This window comes from Aulostomus chinensis, chromosome 23 (genome assembly GCF_037954235.1).
Source record: "Aulostomus chinensis isolate RoL2024-O1b breed Wild chromosome 23, RoL_Achi_v1.0, whole genome shotgun sequence".
Taxonomy (NCBI): Eukaryota; Metazoa; Chordata; class Actinopteri; order Syngnathiformes; family Aulostomidae; genus Aulostomus; species Aulostomus chinensis.
Window position 1 is genome coordinate 21,538,581 of NC_141342.1, and position 13,834 is coordinate 21,552,414.

The 13,834-nt window shown below is 45.9% G+C and overlaps 1 protein-coding gene across 3 annotated transcripts in view; it reads left to right on the forward strand.

The window, feature by feature from the left end:
* The window catches only part of LOC147240062 (corticotropin-releasing hormone receptor 1), a 71,595-nt gene that overhangs the window by 54,957 nt on the left and 2,804 nt on the right, over nt 1–13,834 (forward strand). For all 3 annotated transcript variants that reach the window (XM_086195855.1, XM_086195854.1, XM_086195853.1), the window contains exons 6-13: nt 157–263; nt 4,312–4,432; nt 4,568–4,721; nt 6,033–6,093; nt 9,063–9,135; nt 12,028–12,113; nt 12,234–12,369; nt 13,205–13,246. In XM_086195855.1, coding sequence (XP_086051981.1) covers nt 157–263; nt 4,312–4,432; nt 4,568–4,721; nt 6,033–6,093; nt 9,063–9,135; nt 12,028–12,113; nt 12,234–12,369; nt 13,205–13,246 — 780 coding nt within the window. The remainder of the gene's footprint in view (nt 1–156; nt 264–4,311; nt 4,433–4,567; nt 4,722–6,032; nt 6,094–9,062; nt 9,136–12,027; nt 12,114–12,233; nt 12,370–13,204; nt 13,247–13,834) is intronic.

Genomic DNA, 13,834 nt, shown 5'->3' on the forward strand with positions numbered 1-13,834 from the left:
TCCAGGCCTCCTGTGTATGCTGCATCTATACAAGTGTGTCTACTCATCTCACACAGCAGGAGGCCGCTATAAAAAACAGGGATTTTCAGCCTTGATTTATTGAAAATACTGTTTCTGTAAATCAAAAACGGCTCAACCAGTTTTATCTCCTTGCAGAAAAAAGGCAAGATGCACTATCAGATTGCGGTGATCATAAACTTCCTGGGTCACTGCATCTCCATGGTGGCTCTGCTCATCGCCTTCTTCCTCTTCTTGTGTTTGAGGTAAGTGTTGCCACCGCCACCGCCACCGCCCATCCACTGATAATCCTAAAGACATCCTCGATGTGACAGCAACGTCAGTATTTTCAAGATCCCTCGTTCAAAGCGCGTTGCGTTCTTATTCAAAACCTTTTGGTCATGGGATGAAACCTCCCCTATCTCAATCCCGCAGATGTAAAGGGGTTTAGCCGCCCACAAAAAGTAGGGCACATTTCCCCCGCAAATGGGAATAATAGTTCCATCTCAGGAAGAGACGGAAACCGAAACATGGAGGTCTGTTGGGACGACCAGTGGAAGTGCAATGAGTTTCTCTGACAAACTGGAATGAACCGTGCGCTAACGAGAGAAAGGTCTTAGCACCCTCGACAGCTATGGCTGTTATCGATCCCAGAGACACCCCCGGGGAGTGCGAAAAGCGTGAAAGGGCATACAGAGAAGCTCTACAGGATGGCGTTTATGCACAACCCGTGTTGGTGGGCCGCCGTGGCTCAGACGGGGTGGGTGAGATGGAGGGAGCCGGCTAAAAGTGGCCTTGGCGGAGGCAAGGAAGGAGTTTGGCATTTATTGCTCACCGTCTTCACCTTGTAATGAGGTTGAACCACTGAAGAGAAGCAGCCGCAGAGAATCTGACACTGCTGCTCAGTGTCGTGGAACCAGAACACAAGGAAGGAACCCTAAAGAGAGGAGATCAGGACTTTTTTTTCCCCCTGCTTCAACCTTCAAGACGGTGAAATGACATTTTGAGCATCTTTGCGCCCGTGATGTATCACTGAGTCACGCACGATAAAACTGCTAAGTGGAACATCTTTTACTTTGAATTCCTCTTTTAATGACTGCCGTAATGTTTCTCCTCAGTGTGGAGACACGTGAGGAGGCTCAATAGCCTTTAATTGGATTCAAATCCAGTGTTCATTTGGCTAATGGAAACCAAATCCCTTGTCAAGGTTTTTCTTTCATTTGTCAGCAACCAACAGCTAAAATAACCACAAATGATGTTTAATCACCTTCCGCTGGCTGAGGAGCAGAAAGGCTTTATGTTGCTGCCTGATTCATAAACTAAAAACGAGATGAGTAACGTGGTTCTGTCAGCGGTGTGTCTGCGACGACACAATAACCAGACGACTCGGTCACAGTCAAGCAAGTTCTTCTTCCTCGTCTTGTTCGCTGCCTCCTCCTCCTCCTCGCTGTCCTTCTTCATGGCGGCCCAGATCTCGTTACCTCGCCTCTCGTGTGATGTCAAGGTCACAAAAAGTCCTCTAAAATATAGTTCAGAAAGGAGATACAAGCAGGTCTACCTGCAGACGCTCACCTCCACAGGACGTGCCAGTCAGAAGCAAGGCGAGTGATATCACGTGATATGTATCCATGCCATCAACATGGAAGCCCCTGGTGTTGATAATGTTTTGCCACTCTCTTGAACTTGACTCTGACTCTCCAAACCCTCCTTCCAAAGTTACATAATCTGATGTTGGTTTGGTGCAGAGGAGGATCAGAATCAGGCTTAAGCTCCATTTATAGTAAAAGTTGAAGTGAGACGTCAACCAAAATGTGTATTTAGCCTTTCAAGTACTCACAAATAAATGTCTGCAATAAACAAAGAAGAAGTTTTCTAGTTCCGTTAGTTTTTTTTATCTTAAATCCAAGTGGATTATGGACTTTGACATCTGGATCAAGAGGACGTGGATTAACGCGGCCTAGAGGCGGTTGATGCCGACTGCCATTCACACTCGTAGGCAGGCCTGCCATCAGATAAGAGCCTCCAGTTAAACTGACGTGGTCTGGGAGAGGAAGCTGGAGAAAAACCCATCAGGTCAAGTGACGGATGAAGAAAAGTCATGATGTTTAAAGATTTAAGTTTTAACGGTTGTTTGTTGGCACCGCATTGGAAATATCAACCTCTGTATAATGACAATAAAGTTATTGCTCAGTGACGTTTAGAGCAGGAGGCGGTGGATAGATATGCTGAAACCACGGCGATGTTGCACAGAAAACTCAAGAGATCGATTTCAACGCTAGGGGCTAAAATAATTATAGATTATTGTGGAAAAACATATTGTCTCACTTTGTGGTGATGATTTTATTGCACAGCCCCGATGAATCAATTTTGTTACGTTAGAGTAAAATAAAACAGCCGTTTTAACAGAAAAGTAATGGAGCAAACTTGGGTGAATTAAACACAATTCCATGTTCAAAGAGCCGTAGAATGAAGCCTTTCTAGTCCTGCACACTCGTAAATAATAGCAGGATGACAACAATAGCACTAATTATAGTGCAAGTACAGTGAGGAAGAGTGTAGTAATTAAGACAGGAAGGAGGGAAGGACATGAAACTATAATATATTTCACCCTTCAGTCTGCAGGACTTTCCTCTTAATTAATGTACAGCAGCCAAGCCTGGCGGCAGGGCGCCGAGGGAAGTGAGGTCACACAGCGTAATGAATACGACTCCCTCCCTCCCTTTGTCATACTAATGGCAGCTTGTGACATCACGTGTGCGTGGCGGGGTTCAACAAGACTCTGCACCCTGAAGGCTGCTGCTTGTGTCATGTTAGGAAAACGAACGTATAAGAACAAAGCCATCAGTGGTAAACTCTGCATGTCTGCTCCATCAGCACAAATAAAAAAATGTCATTCATCTTTGGCAGAGGAGGAAACGGTGGCCTTCGCCGGCTGATCACGCCGCCGTTAGCTGGTGACGACTAATAAAGACTGTCAGAGGAGGGACTGAGGTTGGTGTGTTCTGACCGTCATTCTATTTTCAACCGTTCCCTCTGAGGCAGTTGGGCCACTTTTAATTGTATCCTAAGGTTGATTTATTTAAAGCATTTAAAAAAACATTGGACTCTCAGGATGTGACACAAACAAGAGAGCAAACAGAGGGAATGAAATGTTACTGCACATTCCATCTGCGGAGGGCGGGCGCTGGGGAGCGAGGGGGACATGTTACATGAAGGCCACACGTCTTCATTATTCATGTTCAGCACGGTGTCTTTGTGAGATTCCTGTATGGACGATCTGATCGTTGAGGAATAGTTAATACATGTCTTCATTTAAAATACACTCAGACTCAGCAGGAGGAGATATTTAATTCAAATTCTTCAACTCTTTTATCCTTCTTATACTTCATATTCTCTTCCTGGGCTCCGCTGGAGAAATGTTGGACAAGAACACACTAAAAAATAGAGGTACCAGTGTGTACTTAAAGGGGTACAAATACTTGTCTCTGAGGGTGTAGCCCTCTGAAAGACAGCTACAGTGTGTACCTTTCAGTTTACTTTGTACCCTCAAAAGTAAAATGTTGGTCCTCAGAGGCCAGAAATGTACTTTTGGACCGACTGAGGGGTACTTGATTTTCCGTCCGTACACCCAGAGACAAGTATTTGTACCCTCTCAGGTACACACTGGTACCTCAGTTATTTGTAGTGTGAATGTACAAGGCCTTATTGACACAAGCAGCCTTTCCCAGAAATGTTCTATTATTTTCCCTGGAAGGGGTCAAGTTTGAGCTTGAGCCCGAATCGATGTTCTGGGAAATCTACACTGCCACCTCCAGACCCAGTTCCATTCCAGAGAATGTGCTGGGAAGGCTGTGTTACGGATGAAAGATTACTGGGAACCAATGACCACGCTGGTGTATTTTAATTCTGCAGCACACTTTTAATGCTTCTCTTAATGTGTTGAAAGTGTTTTTTGATTCATGTGGATGATTAAAAAAGGTTTTTATTGAAAGCACTGGCACCTCGTTTCCACACACGGAAGTCTGGAGTCCGTAATTCCTCACAACACACCAGAGGTCAATGAATTTCCTGATGACCTGCGATATGTTTGTGTGTGTTTGCTCCTTTCGTTTATTTTCAATTTGCTATTTGAATATGTTCACAAAAATGTAACTTTTTACCCGGAGTCTTCTTCCTTTTCTTGGCGTGTGAACAGGGGAAAAACAACTATGTCTCAGAAAGTGTGAATCGTGATAATCACCAGTGGGGCCAGGAAGGTATTCCCAGTCATGTGAGGGAAGCTAAAGAGTATTTTCCCCTCCTGTTGTCTGTCAGGAGTATCCGCTGCCTGAGAAACATTATCCATTGGAACCTCATCACTGCCTTCATCCTGAGGAATGCCACCTGGTTCATCGTCCAGCTGACCATGAGCCCTGAGGTGCACGAAAGTAACGTGGTACGTGTCCGCTGTTGACCCCTGACCTTGGTTCCCCAGCTAAAAGCACCAACAAAGAATAAAGCCCTTCTTAAAAAAAATGTGGGGCTTTAAAATGTTGGCTCTTTTTGACAAACATCTGGCTGTTTCATGTAGATCTGGTGTCGCCTCGTCACGGCCTCCTTCAACTACTTCCACTCCACCAACTTCTTCTGGATGTTTGGCGAAGGCTGCTACCTCCACACTGCCATTGTCCTGACGTACTCCACCGACAAACTGCGAAAGTGGATGTTCATCTGCATCGGCTGGTGTACGTATGCTGATGATGAGCAGCTAACGTTCAGCCTGAATGCAGCTACCACACATCTAAGATTGGAAAGGGCTGCTCCCAGATTTGCTCCGGTGAAGGCGATGGAGCCTGGGAATGTTCCCAACTCCTCCTGGAGAGCTTCACCTGATGTCACGTCACATGTTTCTACAACAGTTGTACAACTGTAGAATCTTTTCGCAGTTCTGGGAAGTTCACGGTTAGATGGGGAGGAGGTACTACTCCCGTGCATGCACAGTATTATGCTGTAGAGACCAATCAGGGACGCCGCTGTCTCTCTTTGGGATTGTGGGTAGTGCCGTAATGATCTGGGTTTTTCTTTAAAAAAAAAAAAAAAGTTGAAATATGAACTTGAGGCTTCACCAGGAGCAGCAACCATCAACCTGCTCGCTCCTGGTGACCTGGGATGGTTACAACATCCTTGCTGATAATTAGCTCCTCTACAGAGAACATGAGTGTGGTTTACCCGTCTGGAAGCTCACTTTCAAGCTCCATTTCAAGTACACAAAGGTACAATAGACGTGGGTGTAATTGTAGTCGTGATAAAGAGGTGATATAAAGAGTAACAGTCTTGAAAAGCAGCAGAGATGTTGCGGGGCACAAGGGGGGATACAGAGCATTTGACTGGATATAGACAGCAGGATTTCACGTGTCGGTGCGGCCCGTTTCACACTGTCAAACTAAACTATGTGCTGCTGAGATTAGGTGCATTGTGCTGGTGGGATTACATTTCCCCCGGGGCAGCGTGAAGCCTCAGTGTGACGGGGAAATGACAGCATATTTCAGAGCCGCTGTGAAAATATAAATAAGATCAAGTTTTATTTGCTTCACTCATCTTCGACTCTCGGTTTGAGGACCAGACAGAAGATGAGTGGATGAAACAAGTCGACCAAATCAACATTTTCAAGTCATCTGAGACCGACAGAAGATTCTCCTGGTGGAGGTCTAATGACTCCAGAGTGGCACAGCAGCTGGCAAGCTCTCCTGCTGATTACACGTGACTTAATGACCGTTTGTAGGCTTCATTATTCCTCAGTAAGTCGGCTAATCAGTGGATCACTCTGAAGTATCTCAAACCGGCGTTTGGTTCATTCACAAAGACGCTGGAGACGATTGGAGGTTCCCTGTGAGGATCACTGCACACCAGCAACAATCGCTCTGACAGAGCTTGGCAGGCTGCTAACAAGGATTTCATATTCCAGCATGAAATCCCTTGGAGAGATATTTTATGATTTGAATAGCAGAGGGAGATGAAAGAATCTGTCACACTTTTTTTGTCCTCCTGCCTCACAGGTATACCATTCCCTATAATTGTGGCGTGGGCCATTGGGAAGCTGTACTACGACAACGAGAAGTAAGAGACACTTTCTGCTTTGCCTGCTAATAAAAGGACGGGGATGCAGTCCAAGTGGATTGCATTAAGAAGATGAATGTCTATTAATAACCTCCTGTAATCACATTCACTTTGTACAATATTCTTAATTATACCTTACCCCTGCAACCGTTCCCTCTCTGATTAGGGGGTGCTTAGCGCCTGAGTGATATCAGTGGCGCCGTCATGCAGCGTAAAAATAGCTGTTAACGTTAAAGATCTCCCTCCAGTTGAGTCACTCTCGTCTGTAATCAAATGATAACTGGGACAATGTTTCTCATTGTCTACAAAAGACCAGTCAATGAGCGCGTTTAATTGGAATTAGGTTCAATATGATGCTTGGATTGCCCCCCCACATCAACGATCAATAAGCCACAGCTGAGATCGTATCCTCACAGCGCTCCCTCTCTCCGAATGAGGATGATATTAGACACAAACCACGTGACTCCTGCATGTGTTGGAAACACAGTTTATAAGAAACGGTAGTTACTGACGTCTGTAATCACAGAAAAGTCTGAAAACACTCTCTGGGTGAGACGATGAGTAATACAATTATTGGTTATTTGGAGTCACTCTCTGCCTGGTATGGGATGGGGTATCAGTGCCCCTCTCCTCTCCCCCACCATGCCCTCACGCTCCTCCTGGGGGGTGGTTAGGCGTTCTCACGTCAGAGGAGTTTAATCCTCCTGGGATGTCTCAGCCATCAGCTGGCTACGTTCCACTCCAGATAGAACTCACCCTGCCGGAGGAGGAATCGCCCTACGGACGAGTGTCCTTTCAGCTGCTCGGATCAAATTCTATCCGTCACTAGAGAACTGTGACGAGGAGTTTGCAGGGGAACCACCATCCCTGTCTGTCTCCGTCCTCCGTGTGACACTGAAGAGGTGTTTGAGCTGAGACGATGTCCAGAGCCTCCAGCTTCTCAGGGTGAAGCTCATCCACACTGAGCGCCTTGCCTCTGCAGAGCCTCTTAAGTACCTCCGAGACCTCTGCCAGGGATAAAAATGAGGCTTGAGTCTGAGTCGTCCAACTCCTCCTCAGAGGGCACACCGTTCAGGGCTAGGAACCCCTCATTAGTGCAGCACTGGAACCGCAGTATCGATTCATGCAGATTTACTGTAGATGTACAAACACATAGCAGGACACAGACGATAAACAAGCTCACGGCGGAGGGAGTGCAAGGCACTTATCAATTATTTGGCAGCTGAAAATGTTCCCCAGTAAATGCACTTTTTGAACATTTGCTAAAAACTGCCTCAACCTGGACTGGGAGTGTTCAGATATAGACTCACTTACCAGTTTTGGAGGTTCTGACTTTTACTGAGGGGTAAAAATGACAAAATAGTAGGAACACCTCTCAGTTTAGAACTATTCTGTTAAACTGCTCCTCAGATTACACCGTCCTAAACAGCCAATAGAATACATTAACACAGCTTGCTAACAAAGCTGGCTAAAACTGGACATTATGCAGGAGGATTTACTGCAGGGCTGTTTGTTTTATACGACAGGGGAGGGTGATAAATAGGTAATGGGTAATAAAATGACGTGAGGTTATATTTGTAAACCATGTTTGAAGATCCTCGGTGAGTCTGGGCCTGGATGGGGACAGAAAGTAGCCCTTTAATGCCTTTTAGTTCAGATCCAACAGCGTATGTCAGGAAATGTCATTCTTTGTTTTCATGTCCAAATCAGATTTGTATTTTCATTGTTTAGCCGTCATCCACCCCGTCAATCATCTTCATCTTTCTTAAGGCTGAGACGTGCATGACGCGTGCTGTCAGTGGCGTGGAGCAGGTATAGTGGGTCCACATGGGTTCCGTCTGTTCTTGCAGCCCTGCAGCACAAACTGAAGCGTTTTTAATGACGATTCTGTCACTTTCAATGCTAACGACCGCAGTCGACTACCATTATTGACTGTAGCGACTGTGAGGTACAAACAAAAAAACAGATTTATCCATCCATCCATCCATCCATTTTCTACTTCTTATCCTGTCATGGGTGGCAGGGGGTGGAGCCTATCCCAGCAGCCTTCAGGTGAGAGGCGGGGTTCACCCTGGACAGGTCACCAGTCCATGGCAGGGCCAACACCTCAGATTACGCCTTCCTAAACTGCCAATGAAACACATTAACACGGCTCGCTAACAAAGCTGCCACTGCACCACCGTGACGCATGCATGTTCTCCCTGTTCCTGCTGGGTTCTCTCTGGTACTCCAGCTTCCTCCACAGTCCAAAGACATCAAGAGGGACCAGGTTAATCCAGACTCTAAATTGACCGTAGGCGTGGCTGGGAGAGCCAATGGTTGTCTGTCTCTATGTGTTGGCCCTGCCATGGACTGGTGACCTGTCCAGGGGGAAGGCTGCTGGGATAGGCTCCACCCCCACCACCCTCAACAGGAGAAGAGGGAGAAGATGGGTGGATGGAACTCTGACTGGCTGCTCAGGACAATAGTATAATGTTTCCACAGTATTCCTCTCCGGTATTCCGGTAACAGTACTTGCAGATTCCCACTCTCGAGGAAGAAATGAGCACTAAATATTCTAGAGGAAACAAGGCAAGTCTGAGCCTGACTTGAAGAATCTATTGTCTCAGGGGGCGGGGCCTACACTGGATACGCCCACATTTGTGTTGGGCTTTTAATGTGATTTGTTGACAAGAAAATATTGAGTAGCAGAAAACAGATGATCAGGTCACATTTCTAGAAGGGTTATCGTTTTGTTTTCATTTGTTCTGAAGAAATAAGACTCAGAAGAAGCTGCTGACATCTCTTAACAGTCTATGACTCATGCTTCAGGTGAACTACCGACTGGAAAACACGTGTTCAAACCCCTGAGCAGAAGTCAGGAAGCGAATGCCAACACATCTTGACCTGCAGGATGATATTTTATGAGTGACAGTTTAAATGCATCTGCCTGTTAAAACTCAGCGTTTCCGCTTGTGTTGACGTTCCAGGTGCTGGTTTGGGAAGCGAGCAGGCGTATACACAGACTACATCTACCAAGGACCCATGATTCTGGTGTTAGTGGTAAGACTTTCCTTTTTCATCCTGCAGGAGCTGCACTCAGCGTAGAGGCTGTTAAAAATAACTACTATTAGTCTTCATTCTGCCTTGTGAATGTCGAGTAGGCGAGAAATGTAACATGTGTCAACACACTTTATCTCAGAGAAGATGAAGGGAAGTTTCTAACACTTAACCCACCGAGTCAAGCTTTTAAATCTCTGCCACTTGGCACTTTGCGAGAAATATGGGCCCATTTTGGACTCTGCACTGAAAAACAAGAATGACTTCCAGAGACAAGTTGAGTTTCGTTCGTACCAATGAGGAATTATCTCCACCACAACGTCACACCCTGGGGGGAAATTAATCAGGCTTTAAGATCGTCGTTCCATCAGGTTTCAAATTTCGTTAATGCCATTCTGACCAAACAACTTCTCTCATCTTCATCCAGCTCCACGTTCAGCAGCTGAGCTGTAATTTACAGCTCACAGGAAAGATAATAAGATTAACTTGACACTTGAAAGGCCTCTGAAACTGCTAACCATGTACGTGATGCTAGACAAGCAGCCCTTCGGCGGGTTCATGCCAGTGATCCTGCTGATTTGCAGATTGTCTGGGGACTCAGCCAGACTCTTTCTCCAGGCTTTAGTCATCTCTGGGCTGGACCAACTCCCTCCTGCCTGCCTGGCCTTCCAACCTACTTTCCTTAGAGCCAATTATGACACCTCTGCCACTGTCTTGGAGGATGGTCTCCAGCGACAGGCTGACCGTGGAGGGTCGACAGAGCTCATCTGGTCCTCTCTTGACCATGAGTCCAAGAATTGATGCCCTCGTCTGGGTTTTCGGAAGAACACTGCTGGTTTAACCTTTCTATGGGCGACTGTTTCAGTTGGCATCTCTTCTGTTTTTAAATGCTTGATGCTGCGCGCCCCCCCCCCCCCCCCGAGTCCATTGGCGACATGAAAAGACAACAAGTTCCTGTTGGGTTCTTTCTCTGAATTCTTGTAAAGATGTACAACAAATACGAATGCACCAGAGCGCTTCTTTCTGTAATGTGCTGGAGGAATGTCTGGCAACACAAGAATGTTAATGCCCTAAACCGAAAGACCTGAGAATGTTCGGCCTCAAACGTCTGTGTCCGCCATTCCAGAGGGACATTGCAGCATCCAACACTGCTCTCTGTGGATGGCTGGGTCTGGTCTGATCCGCTTGAGTAGTACCAAGGACTCCACTGACACGTACATCATGGACTAGAGTCTACGGTTCAGGTGGACCTGTGAAGACCTCTCAGTGTCTTAAGGGCCTTTGGGTATTTATCCTTGTGGTTCATGGTCTTCAGTTACAAGGTGTTTCTGTTGTTGTGTTGGTGTATGTGAGTGGAGAAAGTGGGTTTATCCGCATGCATGCCCTGACACTCTAACCGCTGCCTCTTCAGGAACTCTCTTTGCTGATCCGATTTGGCCATTTCTTTGCTCGGTTGCCACCATTTTCTCGCTGCTGGGTCTCCAGTGGTGGAATGACCTTCCTATCCCCGTCACAAACAGCACATTTACTAAAATCTCCTGAAGAGGTGCTTTGTGTTTCTGCCTCGACTGCCTTACTCTCCCCTAAAGCACAAATCTGCCTCCTTCAATATCTCGCTGCAACTTCCACATACATTTCTCCGGTCTGATCCATGCAGCAGCAGCCTGTTTGGGCAGGCCTTTTATTCCTCTGCCTACCGCTGGATGCTACAAGAGTCTTTTCAGGTCACAGAATATTTGTGGAATCGTTTGTTGGAGTGTTGTGGTCATGAACTCTCGGGGCCTCACCACTGTTGGCTTTTAATGTCAAGAATTAGGTGACAAATACAGGATGTTATTAAAATGATAACATGAGCTCTAATGCATGGTGTTCATGAAGACCCGCTGAATGAATCGGCCTTGAAAGATTGCCATACATCTGTTCGGGCCAAGGTCGGGTCAGCCAGCCCTGGAAACTATTCCTTCAGCTATTTTTTGCTCTCGTGTTACATATTTCACACCTATTGCACGAGCTATTGATTTAGCCATTCATAACATTGTGTAAAAGTAATCTTGAGCAGCACTTCAGATCATCAACATGCTTCTTCCATCACCAAAGGAGACGTCTGATGATTCTCTCCCAGTGAAAATAAGACAGATAGCAGTGCTACATTTTTAGAATCTCTCATAAAAATGTGTCGCAAATATATAAGGACAATAAATGTGTCACTCTGAGTAAGCAGCTGATTGCATGCCAGGGGCAAAAGTCTCCATATATATTTGTCTTGTGTCTGTAATTTCTTAAAACAAACAGATTGTGCCCCCTAGTGTTCAATGCAAGGAAATGCATTTCTTTATGCATGGATAGAAACACCAGTTGATTAGCCAGCGGTGAGATGATAATCTTGACTGTTTTTACCCACGCAATCATGTGGACTGTGCACATCTGGCCCGACAGCGGTAGCAGTACCATGTTAGCCAAACTCGTAGCCTCATTAGCTTCTTTTTTGCAAGCACGTGATCTCTGTGTTAGAAGTTGGAATTTCCCTACATAGTGAAGGCAAATACCCGACTGAAAATGTTGCATAAGACTCAATGGACTTCTGGCCTGGAGGCTACGTCGTTACAAAATATGAACAAAGTACCGTCAACGTCTTTTTATAAATTCTCTTCCCAACTGCCAAAATTTCTTCTGATCAGCAATCCAGAACACAACCCGTTTCATCTCTGGGAGCGTGATGGTCATCAATCTAGCTAAAATAACAAAAGAATGAATTTTGTTAAAATGTGCTCAGAATGTTTGGATGTGCGCCGTGATGTCAGAAATGAGTCTCCTCCCCCACAGACACAGAGCATGATCACGTTGATTTTCCTTGACGTTTATGTCTAACAACGTTGCTGTTGGACTTCCCCACAGATCAATTTTATTTTCCTCTTCAACATTGTGAGAATCCTCATGACCAAACTGCGAGCCTCAACCACATCAGAGACCATTCAGTACAGGTAGGTTTGAGATGTAACAACACCTGGTCGGTGGAGTGTGGCGGTACTTTTCTAGCTCTGACAGCCGGCAGACGGCTGGGCGTTTCCTGTCATGGTTGTCTGCTTGTCTCCGTTCTGCAGGAAAGCTGTGAAGGCAACTCTGGTGCTCCTTCCTCTCCTGGGAATCACCTACATGCTGTTCTTTGTCAACCCAGGTGAAGACGAAATCTCTCAAATCGTCTTCATTTATTTCAACTCATTTTTGGAATCCTTCCAGGTAAGTAGCTGCGTATTTCATGTCACGTCTTTTCTGTGTGGCTGTGTGGGCGGTTTGTGATGAACCAGGGGTGTGGAGAACATTGACCTCACCTGCACTTTTCATTATAAACACAAAGAGAACAAGGTCACCTGGGCGGAGGAGGAGCCTCCGTCTGCACTCTGTAGCTCCCGTTTCAGATGTTTAAATTAGACACCACTTTCAGAGGTCAAGAAGCCACAGGCCCATACAACAGAGCTCCCAATTTTCTTGTTGATTAGCAATAAAAAGCTGGACTTTAATAGCAGATAAATCCATTCGCTACTTTGTATATGGATACCTCTCCGTATCAAGGAGCTGCTCCTGCTGCTCCCTCACTCATGCAAAACACACCTGAACACCTGACGTGACATTACACCACGAAACTTTCACAAAACGTGAAATGGGTGGATTAAGTCGAGGCTTCATTAGAACGATGAAAGACTTTGCTAATCATCCAACCCATGTCCAGAGACACCATGATGTCACTGAAGTGCCAGCGACTCACTGCAGTCTCAAGAATCAGAAGAACACGCCCACTTTTACTGTCTGTCATCACCGGAGCCAGACATGAAGATAGAGACCCTTCTCGAGGGTACTGAGATGCACGCTATTTACAGTAGCTTAGCACAATGAATGGTAGTGGATGGGAAGTGTTAGCATCAGCTAGCTCAGGTTCTGCGTGTTAGTTTTCCCAGCAGTAATCCTCCTCATCCTCCCTTACAAAGTCAGCCATAATGTAAAAGCGTGTGAGCCGACAGGATGACGGTCTGGACACCTCCTCTCTGATGAAGCTTTGCTCCTCTTCCTCACACAGGGGTTCTTCGTCTCAGTGTTCTACTGCTTCCTGAACAGTGAGGTAAGCAGCTTCCCATCTGCATATTGATCCAACATGGTACCTTCCTCCTGCCTCAGACAATTATTTATATCCATCTCCTCTGGGGCTCCACTCTCCCTTTTACTGGCTGGCGTTGTGTCTTATGCATGGAAATGAGTGATAAAGCCCGCAGCCTTCATTTGAGGGGCATAATTAAGACTTGTCATGTACCGACATAAGTGACATCATTTGTGAAGCTTCATGACAGCATCAAGCCTAATTTGATACCATGGAGGAATCAGCAGTGAGACTCTCGAAATAACACAGAGATATTAGCATGCATGCAGAGCTGAGAATAAAAGCAGTCGTCGTCCTTTTTCCAGTGCGACTATCGTTATTACGACTGTTATCGTTGTCTGATGTTATGGTGATGACCTTGTTTGATAGGTTAGTTTTTGTTAAATGATGAACAATCAGCATTAACGTCAACACAAAAAAAAAAACAAGCAGGTGTGGTAATTTGCAGCCTGCTGTTGGCTCAAAGCTGAAATGTCTTTCAGTCGGCGTTGAGTTCGCCGAACGTGCTGCTGCAGAAAATGTAAGATGATAACCCTGCACCGTCCGTCATGG